At 39.8% G+C, this 23,118-nt stretch overlaps 1 protein-coding gene across 2 annotated transcripts in view; it reads right to left on the reverse strand.

Annotated features, from left to right (window-relative positions):
* ADCY1 (adenylate cyclase 1) overlaps window positions 1-23,118 on the reverse strand; it is a 480,535-nt gene that overhangs the window by 175,588 nt on the left and 281,829 nt on the right. Inside the window, exon 6 of one of the 2 annotated variants that reach the window (XM_088445656.1) lies at window positions 1,936-1,965. The exons of the other annotated variant lie outside the window; for it this stretch is intronic. Coding sequence (XP_088301782.1) covers window positions 1,936-1,965 — 30 coding nt within the window. The remainder of the gene's footprint in view (window positions 1-1,935; window positions 1,966-23,118) is intronic. 2 annotated transcript variants of the gene reach the window in all.

The raw sequence follows: 23,118 nt of genomic DNA on the forward strand, positions 1-23,118 counted from the left end.
GCTGCCACCAAACACTCCACCAACGTGTTTCAACCTATATTTGGTCATTTTCAAGGTGTGTGCGATAGACCAGGATCAGGTCTTTATAGGGATTCAAGTCTCTACCCACTTCCTGTCTCATGTGGGCGGATATAAGTGATAAATATAAAAATCAGCTTCTATACATCCAAAGTGTTTATATATGAGCTCACCGCTAAATAGGTACACTGTACCCCAAGCTGCCATGGTATAAAAAACGCTCTAGCCCCCTGTATAAGTATTAATCACCACCACTAGAGGCTGCTTTTTTCTTCATGCGTACCAAGTACTGGACAAAGTCATGCCCAGGGGTCACGTAGTCGGCATTGTGCATTACAGTACTTGGTAGGCATGAAAAAAGAAGCGGCCTCTAGTAAAAGGAAGTGACGCCGTGCATTGCACGCAGTGGAACGCACGGCGGTGATTACTACTTATACAGGGGGCTAGAGCATTTTATATACCATTGTACCTGGGGGTACAGTGTACCTTTGTATCGGTGAGCTCGTATATAAGCACTTTCGATGTTTAGAAGCTGATTTTTATATTTATCACTTATATCAGCCCACATGAGACAGGAAGTGGGTAGAGACTTGAATCCCTATAAAGACCTGATCCTGGTCTGACACACACACACCTTGAAAATGTCCAAATTTAGGTTGAAGCGCATTGGTGGAGTGTTTGGTGGCAGCAACAGTTTGATCCTGCATGAGAGAAGGTACAGCTCAGTAGGGGGAGCTAATGGAAATTTCCCTTATATGTATTGATTTGTACCTTTTCCAAAAAAGGACTCATATGGTACGCAGCCACTTATTATGTGTTTATATGAATAAATGATTTACTGTTTTACACTATGTATGTGTTCCCCTTGACGTCTTTACGCGGGACAATCGAACATTAAGGGACACATAGTGTTGAAAGCTACCTTTATTGGAGGATTCAAGATTGGATTATTATTATTATTATATGACTTTTTGGATCATATTGAAGTATCGGTGACATTACTATACGGAGGAAATTCTGTCCTCTGGAAAACGTGACTATATAATAGACATTTTACATTCTTTTTTGAAACTATATATATTTATTCTCACCTGTTAATCTGGGTTGTGGTGTACCTTTTTAAGGTAGAGCGCTTGGACCTTTTATTTTTTTAAGTTTTTTTAACAGGGCTAATGTAGTTTAAATTCACAGAGGGAGTGTTGATGGACGCAGGCTATGCAGAGTTGTGTATATACGCATATACTCATTTATTGCATCAGGGATAGGGCTGTGCAAGTGTGCACTGATAATGATGACTGCTATGAAAGCAAGCATATGGATAGGGGTGGTCCGGCCTCTGAGATACATATGGGCAAATATATACGCTTTTACTGTAGTTCCATTTACGCAGTGCGGGAGCAATTATGGCTGACTTGCATCCAATTCTGCATTGCCCCTAAGAGTTTTACCTGCTAGAATGAGCAAGTGTACTATTAATTATTTAACAAATTAAGTTTTTCTATATATTTTAATGCTGAAATGCCCACCTCCATAACATGGACATTTAATAGGAGATTGCCCAGAAAATCACTATTTTTACTAACAATATCCAAAATTGGCATATTTTTTCCATTCACTGCAATTGTTGTTTAAAGTTGGAAAATTAGGAAATGGAAACAGAATATAGCTAGGGAAATAATTGTCTGAAGAGTTTGCCTTAGCAAACAATGTAACATTGGTCAGTGTATGGAAAAAGCATAATATTTATATGTATGGACATGCATAATCTATAACTAAGGACTGTATGAGAACTAAAAGACTGCATGACAAAAACATCTACAAGGAAGATACTACATGCCACACATGAAATATAAGCAAGACTAGCACAGACTATTACAACACATGAAATTTTATGAAACAATGGATTTAGGTACTGACACATTCAGGTCCAGAACGCGAGGCTTGAATCTGGATCAGGACACAAGTAGACATAAAAAAGAAAATTAGTACGTGTAAATATGAGCTACAGTAATAATGATATCACAGAGGATGGTCAAACAACTTCTATTGTACATTACAAAAGAAGAAAATTGAGACAAACAATATCACAGCAATAGAATAAATAAACAGGCATGTTGTATCTGGTACCAAAACTTCAGAAGTTATGAAAAATATAGAGTTTAGGCTTTAGTGTTTTTTGATAGTGTGATACATTGATAGGTCATTTATGAAGAGCATATGCACTATAATTACACTATATTATTATACACATGGGAGCATCTGCCCAAAGTGCACATGCAAAAATATGTTCCTTGTTTAACCTGGGACTATTATTATGCAGTATAGGACCACCTGAGCAGAGACGCCTTGACTTGGCTGGTGGCGTATCATTAATTTGCAAATGCTGTAACCGAGTCCTCTGTAGTTTATTTTTATGTAGGATGCATGTCTTTTCTTATTGAGATTAACAACTCCCTTACACACACCTATGATGGACCAATTACTTCCATACTGTGTATCACAGTTCTGAGAGGCATGTATGGGATCAGTAGCTGGTGGGAATGCTGATCCTTGTAGTGCCATATTGGAGAATCTTGTGCCATGTGGTATACTTTGTCGACATTCATTATGTTGACATTCTCATAATGTCAACATGTGAATGTCGACATGCTTGCAATGGAAATGTTGACATGATTACAATATCGACAAAACATCCCTGGTGATCTAGCTGTGACTTACCTGGTATGATGGGTTTGACAGCACAATGATGTCTTCTGGGTCCAGCAGTCACCTGATGAGGACTTCCGGCACATCCAGCAGCACTTCTAGCAGTGAGTATTGCTAACCTTCGTGTACCCAAACCCTCCCTCTAGTGCCTAACCCTAACCCTCCCCTCTCGCAGCCTAACCCTAACCCTAGATTGCAGAATGTTGGTATTTCACATGTCAACATTTCACATGTCAACATTGTGAACATGCCAACATGACGATATGGTGACGTCGACATTATGAATGTAGAAAATGTATATAATAACATTTTGGCTACATCCTTTACAGATGAGTTGGCTTTCAATTTCCAAACACATGAATATATCACCCAAAGTGGGACTATTATTATGTAGTGCAGGATCACCTGAGCAGAGACAACTTGACGTAGCTAATATCAGTACTAGCAGTCATGGATACCACAGGCCTGCCTTTAACACTCAGCAGGCCACTGATTGCTGGCCTTCCCAATTAGAATCATTAACAGAACCCAGCTGGGCTCAGCCTCAAGCTAAAGATAACATAACACCTCTCTCAGGTGTTACCAATAACCTCCAGCACTGATGACTCATAGAAGGAATCACCCATGAGCCAATGACTATAAGAACCTGTTCAGTGCACTCTTCCAGTGCCTGAGTATCAATCGTGTTCTACATAGGTGCTCCTGCTCCAGAACTATACTATATCCTCTCGCTGGGATTCCTGGTGAAGTCCGATGGGGGTCTTAGACTCTGTGACAGGGTATTTGTTTGCACCAATTACACCTGTTTGCATGTATAATCTGTGTGGGTGTGTGAACTCTGATGCACTTGCTGTCTGTTTTGAGCTCCAGGGTTATTGCAATAAACTCTGTGTATCTCATTGCTCTCTATGCACCTTCCCCACAGTGCCAACACATATGTTCCTCTCATATAACATTACGTGCTTTTCCCACAGTGCCAAAACATCTGTCTTTCTCATTACACGCTAAGCGCTGTTCCCACAGTGCTAGCACATATGTATCTACACACTGTGCAAACAGTTCCAACATCTCCGTATACCCTATTGCATGCTACTAGCTGTTCAAACAGTACGAACACTTAACAACCTTATTGTATGCTATGCACTGCACAAACAGTGCCAACACATCAGTGTGTCTTATTGCATGCTACACACTGTTAAACCAGTACCAATACCTTATTGCACACTACATGCTGTACAAATAGTGCAAACGTATCCATGTACCTTGTGGCATGTTAACAAAATCCCACACTTTGTGTACTCAGCTAGCATTTGTGCATACATATCAGGGTATTCCGTGGCTACCACCTGTCGGAGTATTGCAGCTATACCTCTTTCTGTGTGTTCCCCTGTAGAAGCAAAATCTCAAGGCCTCACAGCTGGTGGCTTAATAACCCCTCCCTTACATGGATCTGTGATGGGCCAATAAATTGAAAAGTAACTTCCATTCTATGTATCAAAATTACACATGTATGCTTCTCTGTTTTCTTTTATTGTGTTTTTTTTTTAAATGTATAATTGCATACAATTCATACTGAACCAGCATAGAGCACAGCGACACAAAATTCCCCTCTCAAAACCAAGCAATAGGTTATTAATGTTTCTGAATCATTGATGTTGGAGAGTCAAAGGTGACATTCCTGTGTTTGCTTTTTTAGTCACTTGGTTATTAGCACCACGCTCTTGTCACATATATCAAAACACTGCCATCCTTCTCTGATTGGCTACCCACCATCACATTAGTGATACCCATCAATGGTTTTTCTTCTATGATTTTCAGTTGTTTCCTGTCATTGATATTGATGGCACCATCAGTGGTTAACCATTCAATGGCTATCCTTAACAAGCAATACAAAACTTTTTGTACTCTGCATGGTAAATGTTAAGGACCTTCCAGAAAATTCCTACATAGTGTCACTTTAACCATGTGCCAAGAAAGGAATGGGATGTATCTGTCATGTAGACGCAGCCACATCCCCATAATAGTGTGACAATGACCCCTTAGATGGCACACAGCTTCTGTAGAGGGCCCTGAGGTAGGTGTGACCATGCCCCCACATGTTTGACAATGTCTCTAGTACCGGACAGATACAGAAATGGATAGTAAAATCCTATTTCTAGAGTATTTATGTGAACAAAAGATCACAGTCATGCAGTCTTGCACTACACTTCATAAATGACCGATTCCTTGCCAAAAATTGTCCATTATATGTTGTGTGCTCCATGTAGATTCTTAAAAGGAAAAGTGATTAGACAGAAATATTTTCACATCTTTTATAACTGCATAAAAACTATGCCATAAACTATTACAGTAATAAACAGTGTTAGCTAAGGAAGGCTATGCTGTATTTATTGATGAACAGGAAGTGAGAAATGAATACAATGGATAATATAGTCATACAACAAAAACTAAAACACTACACATTCAAATAATTATTGAAATACAACCCAAATATATAATATATGCTTTCGATTAAGATATATGTTGGTCATATATATGCATAAATATCTGGGAGAATGTGTGGATCTGGCGAACCCGATAATATACCCTACCCCATAAACAGAATCGAGTATCGGGCTGTAGCTAGGTAGCACTCATGATATGAATGTTCACCTAGGACAAGTTGGCCACATGTCTGGAAGAATGTGGTGCTATAACATACAGCAGGAGATACAGTGGATACCCAGCAATATTGTAAACACACAATTATGGCTCAGGTTTGGGTGCTCACCATCATGTGACCGATGGACGGTCACGTGATCGGGAGAATGCACAACTCTGGTTATTTACACATATAGAAAGGTATGCTTTTGTTATTCTTGTACTTTTTTAACCGGTTAATAAGATGGGGTAAGATTGCCTTCACACTAATAGTGATTTTTATAAGAGAAACAGATGATTGTTTCATTAGCACTTGTGATGTATGTACAGGTGATTGTCATTTCCCCAATCAAATGGGAATATAAGGAGCCACAATGGGATATTTGAAACATGCTTCTGATGAAGCTGGATGTCATTTATCCAGCAAAACGCATTAAGCCGTTAATCTAACACCATCGCTGCCTGAAAATTGTATGTGATTCCTGAATCGTGTGGATACTTTTATCCATGTACTTTGGACATTATTTCTCTGCCTGGAACTAATGATACAGCTACAAGTGGATTGCCAACACAGCACTAAAACTTACGGTTCTTCACTAAAAAGACTGCCTATCAACTCTAGACCACTTGGTAAATACTGTCCTTGCTGTCCATGGACTTTGAGAGACTTTTGAGAGCAACTCCTAACCATAGCTATTACTATTCAGGAGTCTATCTAGCAGTGAATATGATATTACAAAACCATATATTGAGATCCTTTTATGCTATTATGAAATATTTTCATTTTATTGTAATAAATGTGAATTGGTATTTTTATACATCCATTTCTCAGTGAGTAATTATAAAGTATTTTATTGCAATTAAGAGCTGGTTCCTTAGATATTTATACAGTTATACCTAATGAGGCTGACAACCTCTTACCAGCTGCTAGGTGACAGCACATTTAGATCACTTTTTATATTTCTGTAGTCATATACTGCGAGTAAAATAAGTATTGAGCACAACAACATTTTTCTCAGTAAATATATTAGTAATGGGGCTATTGTAATGAAATATTCACCAAATGTCAGCAAAAACCCATGCCAAACCTAAAGAAATCAAACCATAGATGTCCATAAATTAGGTTATGTGCAATAATGTTAAATATACAAGTAAAAAGTATTGAACATGAAGAAAGGGAGGTGCAAAAAGGCATGAAAGCCAAGACACTAGCTGAAATCTATCAGTAATTAGAAAGCAATCCTGTCCCCTGTCAGTGCAAATTAATAGAAGATGGTTCAGTCCCAACTGTTGGCCTATAAAAAGGTGTCTCATTACCAAGGTGTCACACAAGAAACATCTCATGATGGGTAAAAGCAAAGAGCTCTCTCAAGACCTTTGCAACTTTATTGTTGCAAAACATACTGACGGCATTGGTTACAGAAGGATTTCTAAACTTCTGAATATTCCAGTGAGCACTGTTGGGGCCATACTATGGAAGTGGAAAGAACATCATTTCACCACGACCAGGTGCTCCTCGCAAGATTTCTGATAGTGGAGTGAAAAGAATTATCAGAAGAGTTGTCCAAGAGCCAAGGACCACTTGTGGAGGGCTTCAGAAAGACCTGGAATTAGCAGGTACAATTGTTTCAAAGAAAACAATAAGTAATGCACTAAACCGCCATGGCCTGTATACACGCTCACCTTGCAAGACTCCACTGCTGAAGAAAAAGCATGTTGAAGCTTGTTTTAAAGTTTGCTGCACAACATTTGGACAAGTCTGTGAAATACTGCGAGAATATAGTCTGGTCAGGGGAGACCAAAATGTAACTCTTTGGATGCCATAATACACAACATGTTTGAAGGAGAAATGGCACTGCACATCACCCCAAAAACACCATATCAACAGTGAAGTTTGGAGGTGGGAACATCATGGTGTGTGGCTGTTTTTCAGCATATGGTACTGGCATACTTCATATTATTGAAGGATGGACGAATGGAAAAATGTACAGAGAAAAATCTGCTGCCATCTCCCAGGATGCTGAAGATGAAACGAGGGTAGACAATTCAGCAAGACAATGATCCCAAACACACAGCCAAGGACACTCTCAATTGGTTTCAGAGAAAGAAAATAAAGCTGCTAGAATGGCCCAGACAATCACCTGACTTGAATCCAATTGAAAATCTATGGCAAGAACTAAAGATCAGAGCGCCTTATTCAGGCTGAGCGCTCGCAAGCGGGTCGATGTTGCCCAAGTGCGCATGCGCATGACGGAGGCGGCTCCGTCGTGCGCATACGTGAGACCCGAATAACGACGGCCAAGCCGCCATTATGGGTCGCGCACCAAAGGGGGCGTGCTGTCGATGGTGATTGACAGCATGCCCCCTTTGGTGGGTGTGCCGGGGGCGTGGCTGCCCAGACGGAGGCGTTCCTATGGGAACGCCTACCGTCTGGGGCCGGCCCCACTGACATCACTAGTGATGTCAGTGGGAGTGCTTTTGGCTCTGATAGAGCCAAAAGCACACCAGGGCTTGCAGCAGCGAGACCCTACCGCAGGGTCTCGTCGCAAGCCCGATGGTCGCGATGGTCTTGACCATCGTGACCATCATTTTGGCCGCTCGCTATAGCTGTGGGTGGTCACCCACAGCTATGCGAGTGGCCAGGAGGCCGCTCCAAAAAGGAGGAGGGACGGCCCTGATTCAGAGCGAGTGCTCTGTCCGAGTGTCCGGCTCTGAATCAGGGCCAGAGTTCATAGAAGAGGCCCACGGAACCTTCAAGATTTGAAGACTGTTTGTGTGGAAGAATGGGCCAAAATCACACCTGAGCAATGTATGCGACTAGTTTCTCCATACAGAAGGCATCTTGAAGCTGTCATTACCAACAAAGGCTTTTGCACGAAGTATTACAGTAAGCGTGTTCAATACTTTTTTCCTGTGTCATTTCACATTATTACACAACTAAATTTATATACATCTATGGTTTGATTTCTATGCATGTGTGGATTGCATGTGTTGTTGCTGACATTTGGTGAAAATGTCATTACAATAGCCCCATTAAAAATATATCTACTGAGAAATATGTTGATGTGTTCAATACTTATTTTACCCGCTGTATATATACACACACACACAATACTGTGCAAAAGTTTTAGGCAGGTGTGAAGAATGCTTTTTAAAAATAGAAGTGTTAATAGTTTATTTTTATTAACAAAATGCAAAGTAAATGAACAGAAGAGAAATCTAAATCAAATCAATATTTAGTGTGACCACGCCTTCAAAACAGCATCAATTCTTGTAGGTACATTTGCACACAGTTTGTGATCTTGGCAGGGAGGTTGTTTCAAACATCTTGGAGAACTAACCACATATCAGCTGTGGATGTAGGCTTGCTCAAATCCTTCTGTCTCTTCAGACCCGACGATGTTGCGATCAGAGCTCTGTGGGGGCCATATCATCACTACCAGGACTAGTAAAATCGATCCCCTGATGTACCCGGTTTTCACTCGGGTAGACCTTAGATATTTACTGTTTCCATTTCCATCTCACCACTCCAATAACACAATCCTTCACCTCTATAGTAATGCATTACTGCTTAGTAAGACATTACCTTCCCTCACCTGTGTACTAACACATTCCACTCCCTCACCTCTTGTCTGGTCTGAGATTGGCTGAGTTTAAACACTCACAGCATCACTGAAACACGGTAGACTTTTGACAGCTGAAACACTCAAAGTTACCAAGAATCGTGTTTTGATGAATTGTGTTTTTCAATTGATGTATGTGTTCATGTTTCTCCCCATGTTACCTGTGTCTGACAGCAGCCAAACACTCCTGAGCATGCAGTCTGCACATATCAGTGAGAAAGGTGCATGCTGCATGTGTTTAGAGTGTAAAAAAAAATCAGAATAAAATGGTGTGGGGTTCCCTTCCAAAAGCATAACCAGTGAGCCAGTCCTGGTTCAAAAATACGGGGGGAAAAATGGCATGGGTTTCCCTGTATTTAAAACTAGCACCTGGCTTCACTAGCTGAAGTGTAATGCCACAGTCAGGGGCCTCTTTCACCGGGGCCCCCGGCCAAAACATTAACACTCCAAACTAGTCAGCCCAGGCCTGGGATCCCAGGGGAAAGGGGCCCCATATATTGGGGTCCTCCCTCTCCTAAGCACCCCAGTCCAGGACTGAAGCCTGGGGCTCTTCCCTGCACCCATGGGAGGTGGTTGAAGGGGTAATAGCCATAATACTAATAGAGTAATATTGTTTTATATAGTGGCACTACAGGTCCCAGCGTGCCTGCCCTTTGGCACTTGTAGAACTTGCACAGGTACCCCCACTGCAAAAACAAATATTAAAATAACCACAATACAAACACTGTAGACAGTAAAAGTTTATTACATACAAACACACACGCTATACTCACCTTGTCCCCAGTGTCAGGTCCCCTTGTCCAGTAACATCCCAGTTTTTCCATTAAAAAAAGCCACACCATTTTTCCCTGTATGTTTAAACCAGGACCGACTCACAAAGCCCAGTGCTGGTTCATTAAAAACGGGGGAACCATACATATTTTTTCACCCATATTTTTTGATCCAGGACTGGCTCACAGAGTCCGGAATGGTTCTGCTTTTGGGGGCATTCCTCACGCCATTGTTTTTTTCAATTTAACCCTTTTATGGGTGGGTTAATTGCAGCCATACTGATCTGTGCAAGATTCTGCTAAAGACACTGCTCAGGAGGTAGTTTATTGAAACTTCAATTTTGGACCGAGTTTGCTTAACTTACACCTGTGATTATAATCACGATTCTTGGTAAATTCCTGTATTGTTTTCCTGTCTATGGAAAGTACCTGCAAGTTGGGCCGATGGTGTATTTATTCCTATTTGTGTTTTCACCCGTATTTTGCAGAGAGTTTCATGATTTCTCAGTCAAGTTTGCCTTTAGTAAATTTGCGAGTTTTAAAAACTGGACAAACACATCTGAGAATGCAATCTCGACCAGACACGATTCTTAGTAAATTTACCCCCTACAGTAAGTTATTCCCCTCCCTCACCTCTGGAGTAAAACTTTCCCCTCCCTCACCTCTGTAATTTGGAAACCACTGGACTAGTTGATGTGCCCAGTTTCACTGTTTCCATTTCCATCTCTCCACTCTAGTTACACATTAATCCTTCACCTCTATAGTAATGCTTCCCCTGCCTCACTGCTATAGTAAGACAATACCTTCGCTCACCACTGTTGTAACACATTCCCCTCCCTCACCTTTGTAGTAATACATTACCCCAGCTCACATCTGTAATAACACATTCCCCTCCATCACCCATTTTGTAACACATTCCCTTCATTCGCCCCATAGTAATATGGTACATTTGACATTCCCCTCCCTCACCTGTGTAGTAACATATTTTCCTCTATCACTGTTGTAGTAAAACATTCCCTTCCCTCACTATTAAAATAGGGGAGCCACACCAACTGCCAATGATGTTTGGTAGCACTTGGGATGACAGTGAATGCTACAGCCACAATGAGACATTCAGGCAGGGTGAGGAAACCCAGGGTACAGGGAGAGGAAACCCATTTCACCCCATTAGGAGTTATATTTCAAAAAATCCGTTCTTAGTGGTCACCTACACCATGGAAGGAATATACAAAGAAACATTTAAAAAATTACATATAAAATAAACAAATCATAAACAATTCTTAGCCTGTCTGGTTCTCACTGAACATAATGGTTCTCCCTCTCTAACAAGGGGAACGACCTAGTGTCCAACTTGCAAAACAAAACAGCACATAAGCACAGCACTTACATTAAGAAGTCACAGTGTCTCTCTGAAGGCCTCCATCCTGCTCCCCAAGTAATGTGAAACATATTAGTTACACTGAAACAACCTTTATCAGACTCTCACAGGTGGTCTGGCAATCAAGGCTGCTAATAAGCTAACCACACAGAAACTAGGAACCTGGGACATAACATCTCCATTTTACAACTTCCTCACTGTTTTTATCACATATCCCCCCACCTCCTGTTTCGACCTGTGTGAAAACCTGTAACCTCTAAACAAAAAATACGGGATAAAGCAGGTTGTCTTCCTGGCCTATCTTGTTGTCCTCCCATTGCTCTATATATTCTCAGATATCCATTTCAATGAAGCATGATTAGTCATTAACCTGAATTTTCTCCTCCCCAAAAGATAGTACCTGAGTGTTTCCACTTAATAACAATGCTTCTTTTATAATAGTGGTATATTTTCTCTCATGTATATTCAGATTTCTACTTAGAATAAAGAGGGTGAAGAGCATCCTCTTATCTATTTGAGACAGGACAGCACCTATCTCTACATCTGATGCATCTGCTTGCACCACAAATTTATTTTTAAAGTCAGTTGTAATCAAAACAGGTTGGATGCACAACACTACCTTCAATGCCTCGAAAGCCTTTTCTGCCTCAGGATTCCAATTAACCATAACTGACTTGGCAAAATTCTGTATACATCTTCTATAATACCATTTGATTCCTAGGAAAGCTCTCATCTGCTTCGTATTTAGATGTTGTGGCTAATTTTGTATGGCTTTAATTGTATTGCTTCAATTTTATTAAGTTTAGGCTTTATCAAGCCCCTGCCTATGTTGTATCCAAGATCTTTCAAAATACTTCACCACTTTCATCCTGAAGCAACACTTTTTTTGGGTTGGCTGTCCATCCTGCCTCACGGATGGAGTCCAATACTGCTTGTACCCTGGGAAAGTGAAACTGGCAATCGGGTTGGACACTGTCGACCATTAGCTGATCAAGATAATCAGCAGCATATTGTCTATGAAGCCTTTGAATGTAATCCATCATCCTCTGAAAGGAGGTGAGCACCCCATGTAATCCAAATGGCAACATCTTGTATTGGAACAAAGCCTTGTCAGTACCATTTGGTTAAATCTAGAGTGGTTAAGTACTGTGCTGTTCCCAGCCTTCCAATTAGTTCATCCACACAAGTCATTGGGTAGGCATAAAAATGTAGCCAGCCACACTATTTTTTGATCAAATCAATAATTGGGAAAAATTTTCAGCAAAATCACAGTCCCAATATCTGTGCTACACACTATACAATTTAAATGAAATACCTGCCAAATTTCACAATGAATTTGCATATGTATGCCCTCAAGAATGATGAGGTAATCAGGAAAAAGCATAGGAAATACGGGTAGATTAACGAGAATGCTTGCACACTGCTCGATATTGGGAAATAGAAGGAGATATTTGTGGTCTTGACCAACAGATCGCATAATAGAAAGAATGCCTTTGTGGATGTTTTCTAACCACTTTATCGGTGAAATGCTGAAATGATCAATCATACACAATATACAATAAATGAGGTTAATCATCTGATTATTTTCACATCGGCCTAATAATTCTATAGTGTGTAGCTAGCTTTAGACACACTATTCAATTTACAGAAATCATTGCAAAATAAGAAGCTCCCATTGGGTTTCGGAATGAGCATGATGAAAGTTGCCAGCTCACTATGAGACTCTTCAATTATATCTATTTTGAACATTTTTTTTTATTTATTTAGACAGCCGTTCTAACATTCTATAGGTTATCCTTAACCCCTGGTTCAGTGATTGTCATTTTTAATTACTGTTATATAACCAGGTATGTCAGTAAACAAATCTCTATTTCTTACTAGAAAGTCTATAAATAGTCATGCTGTTAAAAAGTTAAGAGGGTTTTGGCTATTGTTACTTCAGCACACAAAGGTCCTGAGGTTACAAAAGGCACTGGTATGGCTGACAGAGCTACTCTATTCTTCCAAGATTTTATAAGATTTATATAGTAAATCTGTTCTGGCTTTCTTTTCCAAGGTTGGTACACTTTTTAATTAACCTCATCCACTTTTTATGATTTGGAATGGTCCTTGCCACTTTCTAGGAACCAAAAATAAGCACTTTGTCCCCAAAGGAGCATACTTGGGTATTACAGTGCCTATCAGCACCACTGCAGTTACTCTTTTCTGCATCTGAGAAACAATTACGGTCTTCATAAGGAACATGTTTCTTTTGCAATATAAATTCATTTGGCTGTCTCCCATTTACCAAATCAAATTGTAAGAACACCGTGGAAGGTTGTAGACCCTCTATAATTGGCAGCAATAAATAGGGTAACAAATAATCCCAATGTTTCCCAGATTTATTCACCACTTTCTTTAGCATATTCTTTAAGGTTTTGCTAAACCTCTCCACTAAACCATCAGTCTGACGGTGATACAGGGAGGTCCTTAGCTGAGTAACCTTAAAAAGGTGGCACAACTTTTTCATCTTTCTTGACATGAATGGGGTACCCTGATTCCTTAGATATTCCCACTCTGCTAAAGACATATACTAGTTTCTTGTTGACATATTGCGCAATGGTATCACTTCTGGGTATCTGGTAGCATAATCCATTACCATCAAAATATACTTGTGACCATGGGCAGACTTTATTAGAAGTTCAACCAAATCCATAGCGATTCTCCCAAATGGGACCTCAATAATGGGTAATAGGACAAGTGGACTTCTAAAATGTGGCCCGGGAGCATGGTACTGTCACTCAGGATACACAGTATTCAACCTCTCACCTCTACTGTCTGCATGAGGAGGAGCTGCATTAAGCTTTATGCTATCTCGAAGCTATCCCGAAGCTACCCTAGATTACCTTTACTTGTATCAACAAAAACATAGTGCCCTGAATAGCAGCAGGCAGGGGCTTACTCAACTTTAAACCTCACTATTGAGTCTAACACTTAGCACAAAATACATATACCTTTGTCCACCCGGGTACAACTGCCTGGAATGACATTGAATGGAAAGCCTTATTCTCCTCCCTCTAGGGTCTGACAGCTCATTGTACACACATCACTGAAACTTGGCTACTCTAATAATTTCTCTAAAAATATGGGACTCATATGCTGAAATATAAGCTTAAATATAATCTATTGTCTTTAATGTCTCCTCTGACCCCTATCTGTAACAATCTTACTTCCTCTGGGACCTCTTAAATCACTGTTTCAGATAGGGATCAGATGGGTAGCTTTTTTAACTGACTATATTACGTGCTTGAAAATATATGAGGATCTCCGTCTGCATACAGAGTCGGTAACCTCTAAATAGCCACATACTGTATAGTAATACACTGTGCATGTTGTGTAATATGTTTATTGATATCATTTAAGATATTGGAATTGATACTATTTAGAGTTGCTATTTTGTCATTGTTATAAACCTAGTGGTGTATAAATCTAGCTGTGTTCCAAAGAGCATAATTGTGAATAAAAATAATAATGTAATGTATGTGAATTATATATTATTGATAAGAGCTGCCAAGTCTATGTTGAATAAGTTGTGATAAATACAGTACCTTGATTAATTCGATTTATATGTTCTTATAATAAAGAGTTTTCAAAGTGTGAATTTCACCGCTGTCTGTCAGGATCGCATCTAAAGCTAGTGAGTTTGAGTTATTATTATATATTGCCAAGTATAAATAGTTGTTTACTATTATGTAATTTGTGCCACCTGGAAATATAAGTAACTGACCCACACTTAATATATAATATGGGATCACCTCACTGAGACTTGAAGGCGCTGATACAACTAAATGGCTAAGGACAAGTTACTTGACATGCAGCGATGAGATGATTGTTTACATATTAAATGATTAATGTGGTTCTGCGCAGTGATTGGCTGCTGGCGCCGTTATAGTGAGTTCTCAGCGTCTGTCAGACACACCCTCTGATGAAGTGTATTACAAAACATGTTAAGGCGGATCCTGACTGAGTTTTGGTCCTCGAGTGTTATATATTAAAACCATTCAAGCACGATATAGCTGCGTCTGAAGCCAGTGTGCATACTTAGTACATCATCCTAGTACCAGTTCATATAGCAGTCTACTGTGTCAGTGCTTGCGTCTGAAGCCACAGTGTGTGTATTTAGTACATCACCCAAGTACCTGTCATTCTACATTGCCAGTTCTGCGTGTGAGGCCATCGAGTGTGTACTTAGGCCCTGATTCAAAGCCGGACGCTCTGACCAGAGCGCTTACTCTGAATCAGGGCCCACCTCCATAATTATGGAGCGTCCTCCTGGACGCTCGTATAGCTGTGGGTCACCACCCACAGCATATATGAGCGTGCAGGATGATGGTCGCGATGGCCACTGCGAGCCGAAGCCTGCGGTTGAGTTTCTCAACCGCAAGGCCCGGAGTGATTTTGGCTCTATCAGAGCCAACATCACTCCAACTGACATCACTAGTGATGTCAGTGGGGCCGGCTTCTGACGGTAGGCATTCCCTTGGGAACGCCCCCATCTGGGAGGCACGCCCCCGGCACGCCCACCAAAGGGGGCGTGCTGTCAATCAACATCGACAGCACGCCCCCTTTGATCAGACACAACGAGCGAAGGAAAGTCCTTCGCTCGTCGCGTCTCACGCATGCGCGCGACGGAGCTCCCTCCGTCGTGCGCATGCGCAGTGCAGACCATCGACCCACTTGCGAGCGGACAGCCGCTCGCGAGTGGGTCTGAATCAGGCCCTTAGTACATTATCCAAGTACTTTCTCCTAGTGCTAATCTCCTTTGTCAGCATTGTGACTGGAACCACTAAGTGTTTGTACTCAATACACCAATTCAGTACAAACCTCCAATATCTTTCTCCTGTGCTTTCCCTGTGATAGTGTTCTTCCATTTTCCCATTTGTGTCAGATACCTGATCAAAGAGCTGTGACTTGCTTACTGGGAGCAGCTTAAGCCTTAATCCCGCTTGAAGGGGGTCACAGGTGAACACCTCCCAGTAACTTAGACTGTGCGTCTTTGCTCAGGTCTCGCCAATATCCGGTACTGGTGGATGAGGAAGTCACTAATCCAGGCCCCTCACCTCCTGTTCCCTCCTCAACCTGGGTCCACGTCTTCTAACCCCGCGGCAGAGAATCACCTTTGCCAGTGTCCATCTACCCCAGGAGAGGGACCTCCTAGCCGATTCTATTACAATATATATATATATATATATATATATATATATATATAGACAATAGGTTCGGCACTCTCCAGTAAAGAAATTTAATTGCCTGCATGCCCTTTGAAAATCATGTGCAGGAAACTTATGAAATGCCTGGTATGACAAACCAACAGACGGCACTGCAGTATAATCATAAATTCTTTACTTCGACGTTTCGAGGCACGAATGCCTCGTCCTCAGCAAAATATGCAATACAGAATGATGATGAAAACTTACCTTATATCCCCACCGAGAGAGTGACAGAAAGAGTGCCAAACCTATTGTCTATATTCTTTCTTTAAAAAAACTAAGTTGCAAGTGGTCCAGCAGGACTACGAGGATAATAGAGTGTACCGGTGGCTTTCAGGCACAGAACCAGCACGACAATCCGGACGTTTTTCAAATAGAACAAGTTGGAAAGATAGATCAAAATATCAGCATTACTCCTCTCAGAGTGACAGTGATTTCACTTTAAATTAATCGGATGATACTCTTACCACACAGAGACCCCCTTTAGGAACCGTCACCCGCAGCATGATGGATGGAAAGACAAAAGAACTAGGCACGGTAAATACGAAGAGCGGGTACTTAACAAGGGACTTTCTTTCATACCTACAAATCTACATGATGAATTTCAGTGGCAAATTGACCTTCATAAAATGAATAGAAAACTTAGACTCAAAGAATTTTTTCAACACACACTTCCTACAGCTAACAGTGACCCTTTTTCGGAATTTCATAAAACAAGAATTAAATCAAAATTTGACCCACCATCTACCAATGCCTCTATAAAAACCTTTACTAGGCTTTTTTGATGAGTCTATGTCCAAATACACAAAAGCTTCCACTAAATGTCATTTCAACTTATCACGTGCGGAACATCAAGCTTTAAAACAATTAAGCAACGACCACAGCATTATTATACGACCTGCGGTCAAGGGAGGGGGCATAGTCCTTCAGGATCTGCAGGATTATAGCAATGACATCATGCGGCAACTAAGGGACTCACAAGTTTATGAGAAACTTCAATCTAATCCTATAGATGAATTTCAGACTGAGCTGTTTCAAATTCTCAAAGCAGCTTTTGAGAACACTATGTTGGATCAAAAAACATATGACGCCTTACAACAGCTACACCCAATTATGCCAATCCTTTACACGGTGCCTAAAGTCCATAAAAATATGACAAATCCCCCGGGGCGGCCAATTATTTCCGCCCGGGGATCATTATACCAACCAATTTCCATATTCTTGGATGGCCTTATTCAACCATTTGTCACCAGTATGCCCACGTATTTGAAAGACACTACTTCTTTCCTGACATTAATAGGGAATATGACCAACATTACGGATAACAACACACTTTTTGCATTGGATGTTAAGGATCTCTACACTTGTATACCTCACAGTCAGGGGCTGAGTGCCATGAGAGAGTTTTTGGACTGTTTAGGAGATCAATTTACGTTCAATCAGGATCTCTTCATCCTATTGTTAGAAAAGATTTAACACGTAACTACTTTTTGTTTGACAGGGCATATTATATCCAGAAATCAGGATGCGCAATGGGATCAGCGGTATCACCTTCTTATGCAAATGTCTTCATGTTCCAGCAAGAAAGACAGTTGTTCTGAGTCAGACATCATTACCCGAAACAAGAAATTATACATCCGATACATAGATGATATATTCATTTTGTGGAAAGGTGAGGCATCTATATTGGAGAACATTATACAACAAATTAACAACTCAGATTCTGTAGTCAAATTTACCTCTAGGTGGAGCAAAAGCAGTATTGACTTCTTGGATTCTATGATTAATATTGAAGACAAACAGATCTCTACGTCTGTTTTCTACAAACCAACAGATCGAAACACACTATTGAAGTCAAACAGCCATCATCCGCCTCCCTTTAAACGCGGTCTACCGTACTGTCAGATGCTTCGTATAGCTCGAATTACCAGTGACTGTAACCAACTCCCCACAGAATTGGATAAAGTTATTTCTAAATTTAGGGAGAGGGGTTATAAAAATAAAGATCTTATGGCTACTAAGGCAAAAGTATTAGCCATGAATAGAACCACCCTACTCAAACCGAAGGGTCAAGAAAATTCTGAATCATCTGTATTTCTTTGGAGCACCAAGTATGACACCAGTAGTGCAATTATCCCTCAAGCTAGTAAAGCACTATGGCCCATCATTACAAGTGACAAAGATCTTGTAGGTCTACACAAGAGTAGACCCGTGACTTGTTATAAGTGGGGTCGAAACTTAAGGGATTTGTTGGCACGTACCGACATTACCAATTTGAGGCCACAGAAATCTGATTTAGTGAAAGAGAAAGAGCCAGGTTGTTACCGTTGTCCATCTTGTGTAACATGTAGCTATTTACAGATGGAAGCTACTTTTCAACATCCACATACAGGAAGGATTTTTCATATAAAGCATATATTAACATGTAATTCATCTTTTGTTATCTACATGATAACTTGTCCGTGTGGTCTCTGCTATATAGGGATGACTTCCCACAAATTCAAGGAGAGAATGGCTTTACATAGGTCAGCAATAAGAGCAGCTCTCAACAATAAAGCCATGGACCAACCTGTTGCTGTCCATTTCAAAAATTATCAACATCAATTGTCCTCACTTAGGTATAAAATAATTGATCATGTCCCTATGAGAACAAGAGGTGGGGACCGCCTTAAAGAACTGTTACGATTGGAGGCATCCTGGATTTTCAAGTTGGACACTGTGGCTCCTAAGGGGTTAAATTAACATATTTCTTGGAATTCTTTGGATTAATCAAACTTTTAGTTTATGATTCATCCTTTGTCTGTGTTTTTATGTTTGTGGACGTTTCATGTGTGTCATGTGTTTGGTGTTTTTCCCCTAGATATGGTACTCTTGTCCTGATTATTAATTAGTTTAAAAATCGTTGGGCATTTATATGCCACATTATATGCTCTGAATTTATCTATATGCTCTGATTTTATTTACATATCTTTATCGCTATCTTTTTTCATTCATCTTTTTCTTCTTTTGTTTATCTACATTTGTACACTGTCATACAGCCAGAGAACGGGGTAGCGTGTATGGTTCCTATGACAACCGCCGGGGAACACAAGGATGACGTCATGTAGGCGCAACAGTTTCCACGGTCGCGTGCACCCGCTCCGGCTGCTGAATCTTTCTGTCACTCTCTCGGTGGGGATATAAGGTAAGTTTTTGTCATCATTCTGTATTGCATATTTTCCTGAGGATGAGGCATTCGTGCCTCGAAACGTCGAGGTAAAGAATTTATGATTATACTGCAGTGCCGTCTGTTGGTTTGCCATACCAGGCATTTCATAAGTTTCCTGTATATGTATATATATATATATATATATATATATACATATATATATATATATATACACTGTGTTTATTATTGCACATGGTATTAAGTACCACTACTGTTTTATTGTGTTCCACTAATTTACTTTGTGGATGACAAAAAAAAATTAACAGTAAAACTAGATATGATGGCTACATACTCAAGCCTAATGTTTACATTTTACCAGTCTAATGTTTTACATTTTATTGCCATAATAAAAATCCTTTTTGAAACTTGGGAATCACCTCCAAAATGAATATCAAGGCACATGGGAAACATCTATCCGTAAATGAAATCTAATGAATGGATAATTTGACGCTATACAGCATCCATATTAAGAAAGTAGTTCTATGACTTGGCATACATCTCTCAACACTCCATTGGAGAAGCCTCTACAAATAAAAGCTGATCCAGAGACTATTAAACCAACAAGTGTACTATACATACAGTTATAGACTAACACGATAAGGGCAGCATAAACTACAGGAGTTTTCTCTATTGTTTAATATGACAGAAGCTTCTATATTGTTTTCCACATTTTTCTAATGAACTTTATTGCCCATTTTCACGGACATCATGCTGAATAATTACTAAATAGATTAGTGAGTTGGAGTCAATGTTGAATCTATAATGGGTGCAGAGTGTGCTGTGCATACAGGCCCCTGGGTCCAGGAGGCCCCACACCGCACACCCTGCAGCCATGTATAGTTATAATTACCTCTCCGCATGTCTCCAGAGTGCTGCTCTTTAGCCCCAGGCTGGCGTTGTAGAGCAGCAAAAATCACAGGGAGAATGGAGGCGGACATTTTCCTGGTGACTTGCACATATGCAATAGAAATGTTCCCAGGAATAAGGCGTGGGCTCCATTTTCCCGGAAACTCGTGCAAGCACAGCAGATTCTGGCACCAAGGCAGAATCTACTGCGCTGTTAGAGTGGGCTTGCACTGAGTCTGCATTAGGGCCCTCTCCTCTCTAAAAATGACCCTGGTTGGAATACTTTTTATTGTAGTACTTGGATATCTATGTGAGAGATATTAATTTTTGCGTTCGCACCCGCGCCTCCATAGGATTGCATGGTGGGATTGCAGTGCACGCCATAGCGTACCGTAGCATATGCTGCGATGCGTGCACACTTTTGTATCATGATCGGCAAAGACGTAGCTGGACACATCTGTATATATGTTCAATATCATTTTTAATACATAGGATAAATTTACTAAAGTGAGATTTTAGAATTGAGTTTTAGAAGAGATGTTGCCCATAGCAACCAATTAGATTCTAGCTATTATCTTCTAGAAGGTGCTAGTTAAATGTTTAGCAGAATCTGCTAGGTAGCTATGGGCAACATCTCTTCTAAAACTCACTTCTAAAAACTCTCACTTTAGTAAATTTACCCTACAGTGGTTAAAAAAGGTATTTCTAAATCCAGTTATTTTATCTAGGAGTCTAAAGAATGCAATACTGACATAATAAATTATTAGTATTAACATTATTGGGATTTTATTCTAAAATATAGTGTACTTCTATTACCATGTAGGATCACAACTCATTGTGTATTCCTGTGAGCATCCATTAAAGTATTTTTCCTATTGATCACAATGTGATCACTCCTGTTGAATTAAGTATTTCACAAGCTGCGTACTTATGGTGTATCTTTACTGATGTGTCCTTTATTAGCAGTTAGTTAGCTTTAGTTGCGCCAAATAGCCCCTCTCTATGCGCCAGGTCCAAGGTGACTCAGACACGCTAAAAGCATATTTTGCTCAAAATGTGCATCTTATTTGCATATTTGCATAATTACAACTCATAGAAGCAACAAAACTACATTAATAGCTTACACTGATCAATTTAGTGTGACATTGTACATATGTGTGCGACTGAGTCTAATTCCGGGTACACACTAGATCAGTGGTTCTCAAACTCAGTCCTCAGGACCCCACACAGTGCACATATTCTAGGTCACCCAGCAGGTGCACAGGTGTGTTCATTACTCACTGACTCATTTTAAAGGTCCACAGGTGGAGCTAATTATTTTACTTGTGATTCTGTGAGGAGACCTGGAAAACATGCACTATTTGGGGTCCTGAAGACCGAGTTTGAGAACCAGTGCACTAGATGATAGAAAAAAATGGTTTCCCAGCACTCACCATAAAAAGAATGGCACTGTGCTATAATAAATACCACTAACACAATAAACACAATAAATACTTGATAATATATTTAATGATCAAATCAATAAAAACTAGCGGGATGTCTCCCAATATAAAAATGAATAATAGTGTATACACACTTTAAAAAACAATTTCCAAATACAGGTATATACACAACATCAATAGGACAACATACACACAATACAACATAAAATGGATATCTGTTTGAAGATATATATCAGTAATGCGCAAATGAGCGTCTTAAGTACGAGTGTCTACATATGTAGAGAAAATTAAAAAAATAATAAATAAAAGAGGGAGTCAATGTCCAGATCAAATAGGCAAGTGTAGAAATCAGATCAGATAAAAAACTATGCAACAGGCAATAGCAATGGAAATTCACCTGTAGATAATTTATTAGTGTCAAGATAAGTGCCTGTACCTGATGGAGGTAGACAAAGTTCTGTATTGATCTGATGGAGGGCATCACTTTTGCCCTTACATACTTAGCGTCCATGCTGGTTATCTAATATCCATTTTGATGGCGGCATAATATCTATGCTTATCCTCATCTCCTGATACAGGAGGATCTAATCACGACATATAAAAAACAACAAACAAAAAAACATACACAAAACATTACACAAAACAATATGATAAAGATCAAAATGTATACAGAAGGGATGAGGACCTAATCACAATATAAAGCTATTAGATATTCTAGAAATAAAGAAAGAAATGGGGAATGTACTGGCAAAGTTTATGCTTAAAATATGGTGTGCGAGTATATGTAAAAGTATGGATATAAAAAATAATAATATAAATACATATTATTAAAATAAATTATACAAGGGGACAACAGAATGAAACAAATAAAAGAATAGATGTAAAGTGTAGCATTATTTTAGAAATGGACATAGGTCAAAACCTATATTGAGACCTTTAGGGGTCAAGGTTCCTAATTCATAAATAAGCCTCCTTTCATCTCTTAACAGATTCTCATTGAGATTCCCTCCTCTCCATGGGATTTTGACTTGTTTAAGGCCAACAAAACCCAATACGGATGGATCACTGCTGTGTACTTCATTAAAGTGCTTGGGTACATTGTGATTTTCCTTTATTATTATCTAAAAGATACAACACAGGTTTTAAATATACTTAAAAACATTATCTGGCAAGAAACATATCTATTGGCAACGTGTGACATTAAATCCCTGTACATGAGCATAATTCATGATAAGGGA

This window comes from Taudactylus pleione, unplaced genomic scaffold (assembly GCF_031769625.1).
Source record: "Taudactylus pleione unplaced genomic scaffold, aTauple2 ptg000386l, whole genome shotgun sequence".
Taxonomy (NCBI): Eukaryota; Metazoa; Chordata; class Amphibia; order Anura; family Myobatrachidae; genus Taudactylus; species Taudactylus pleione.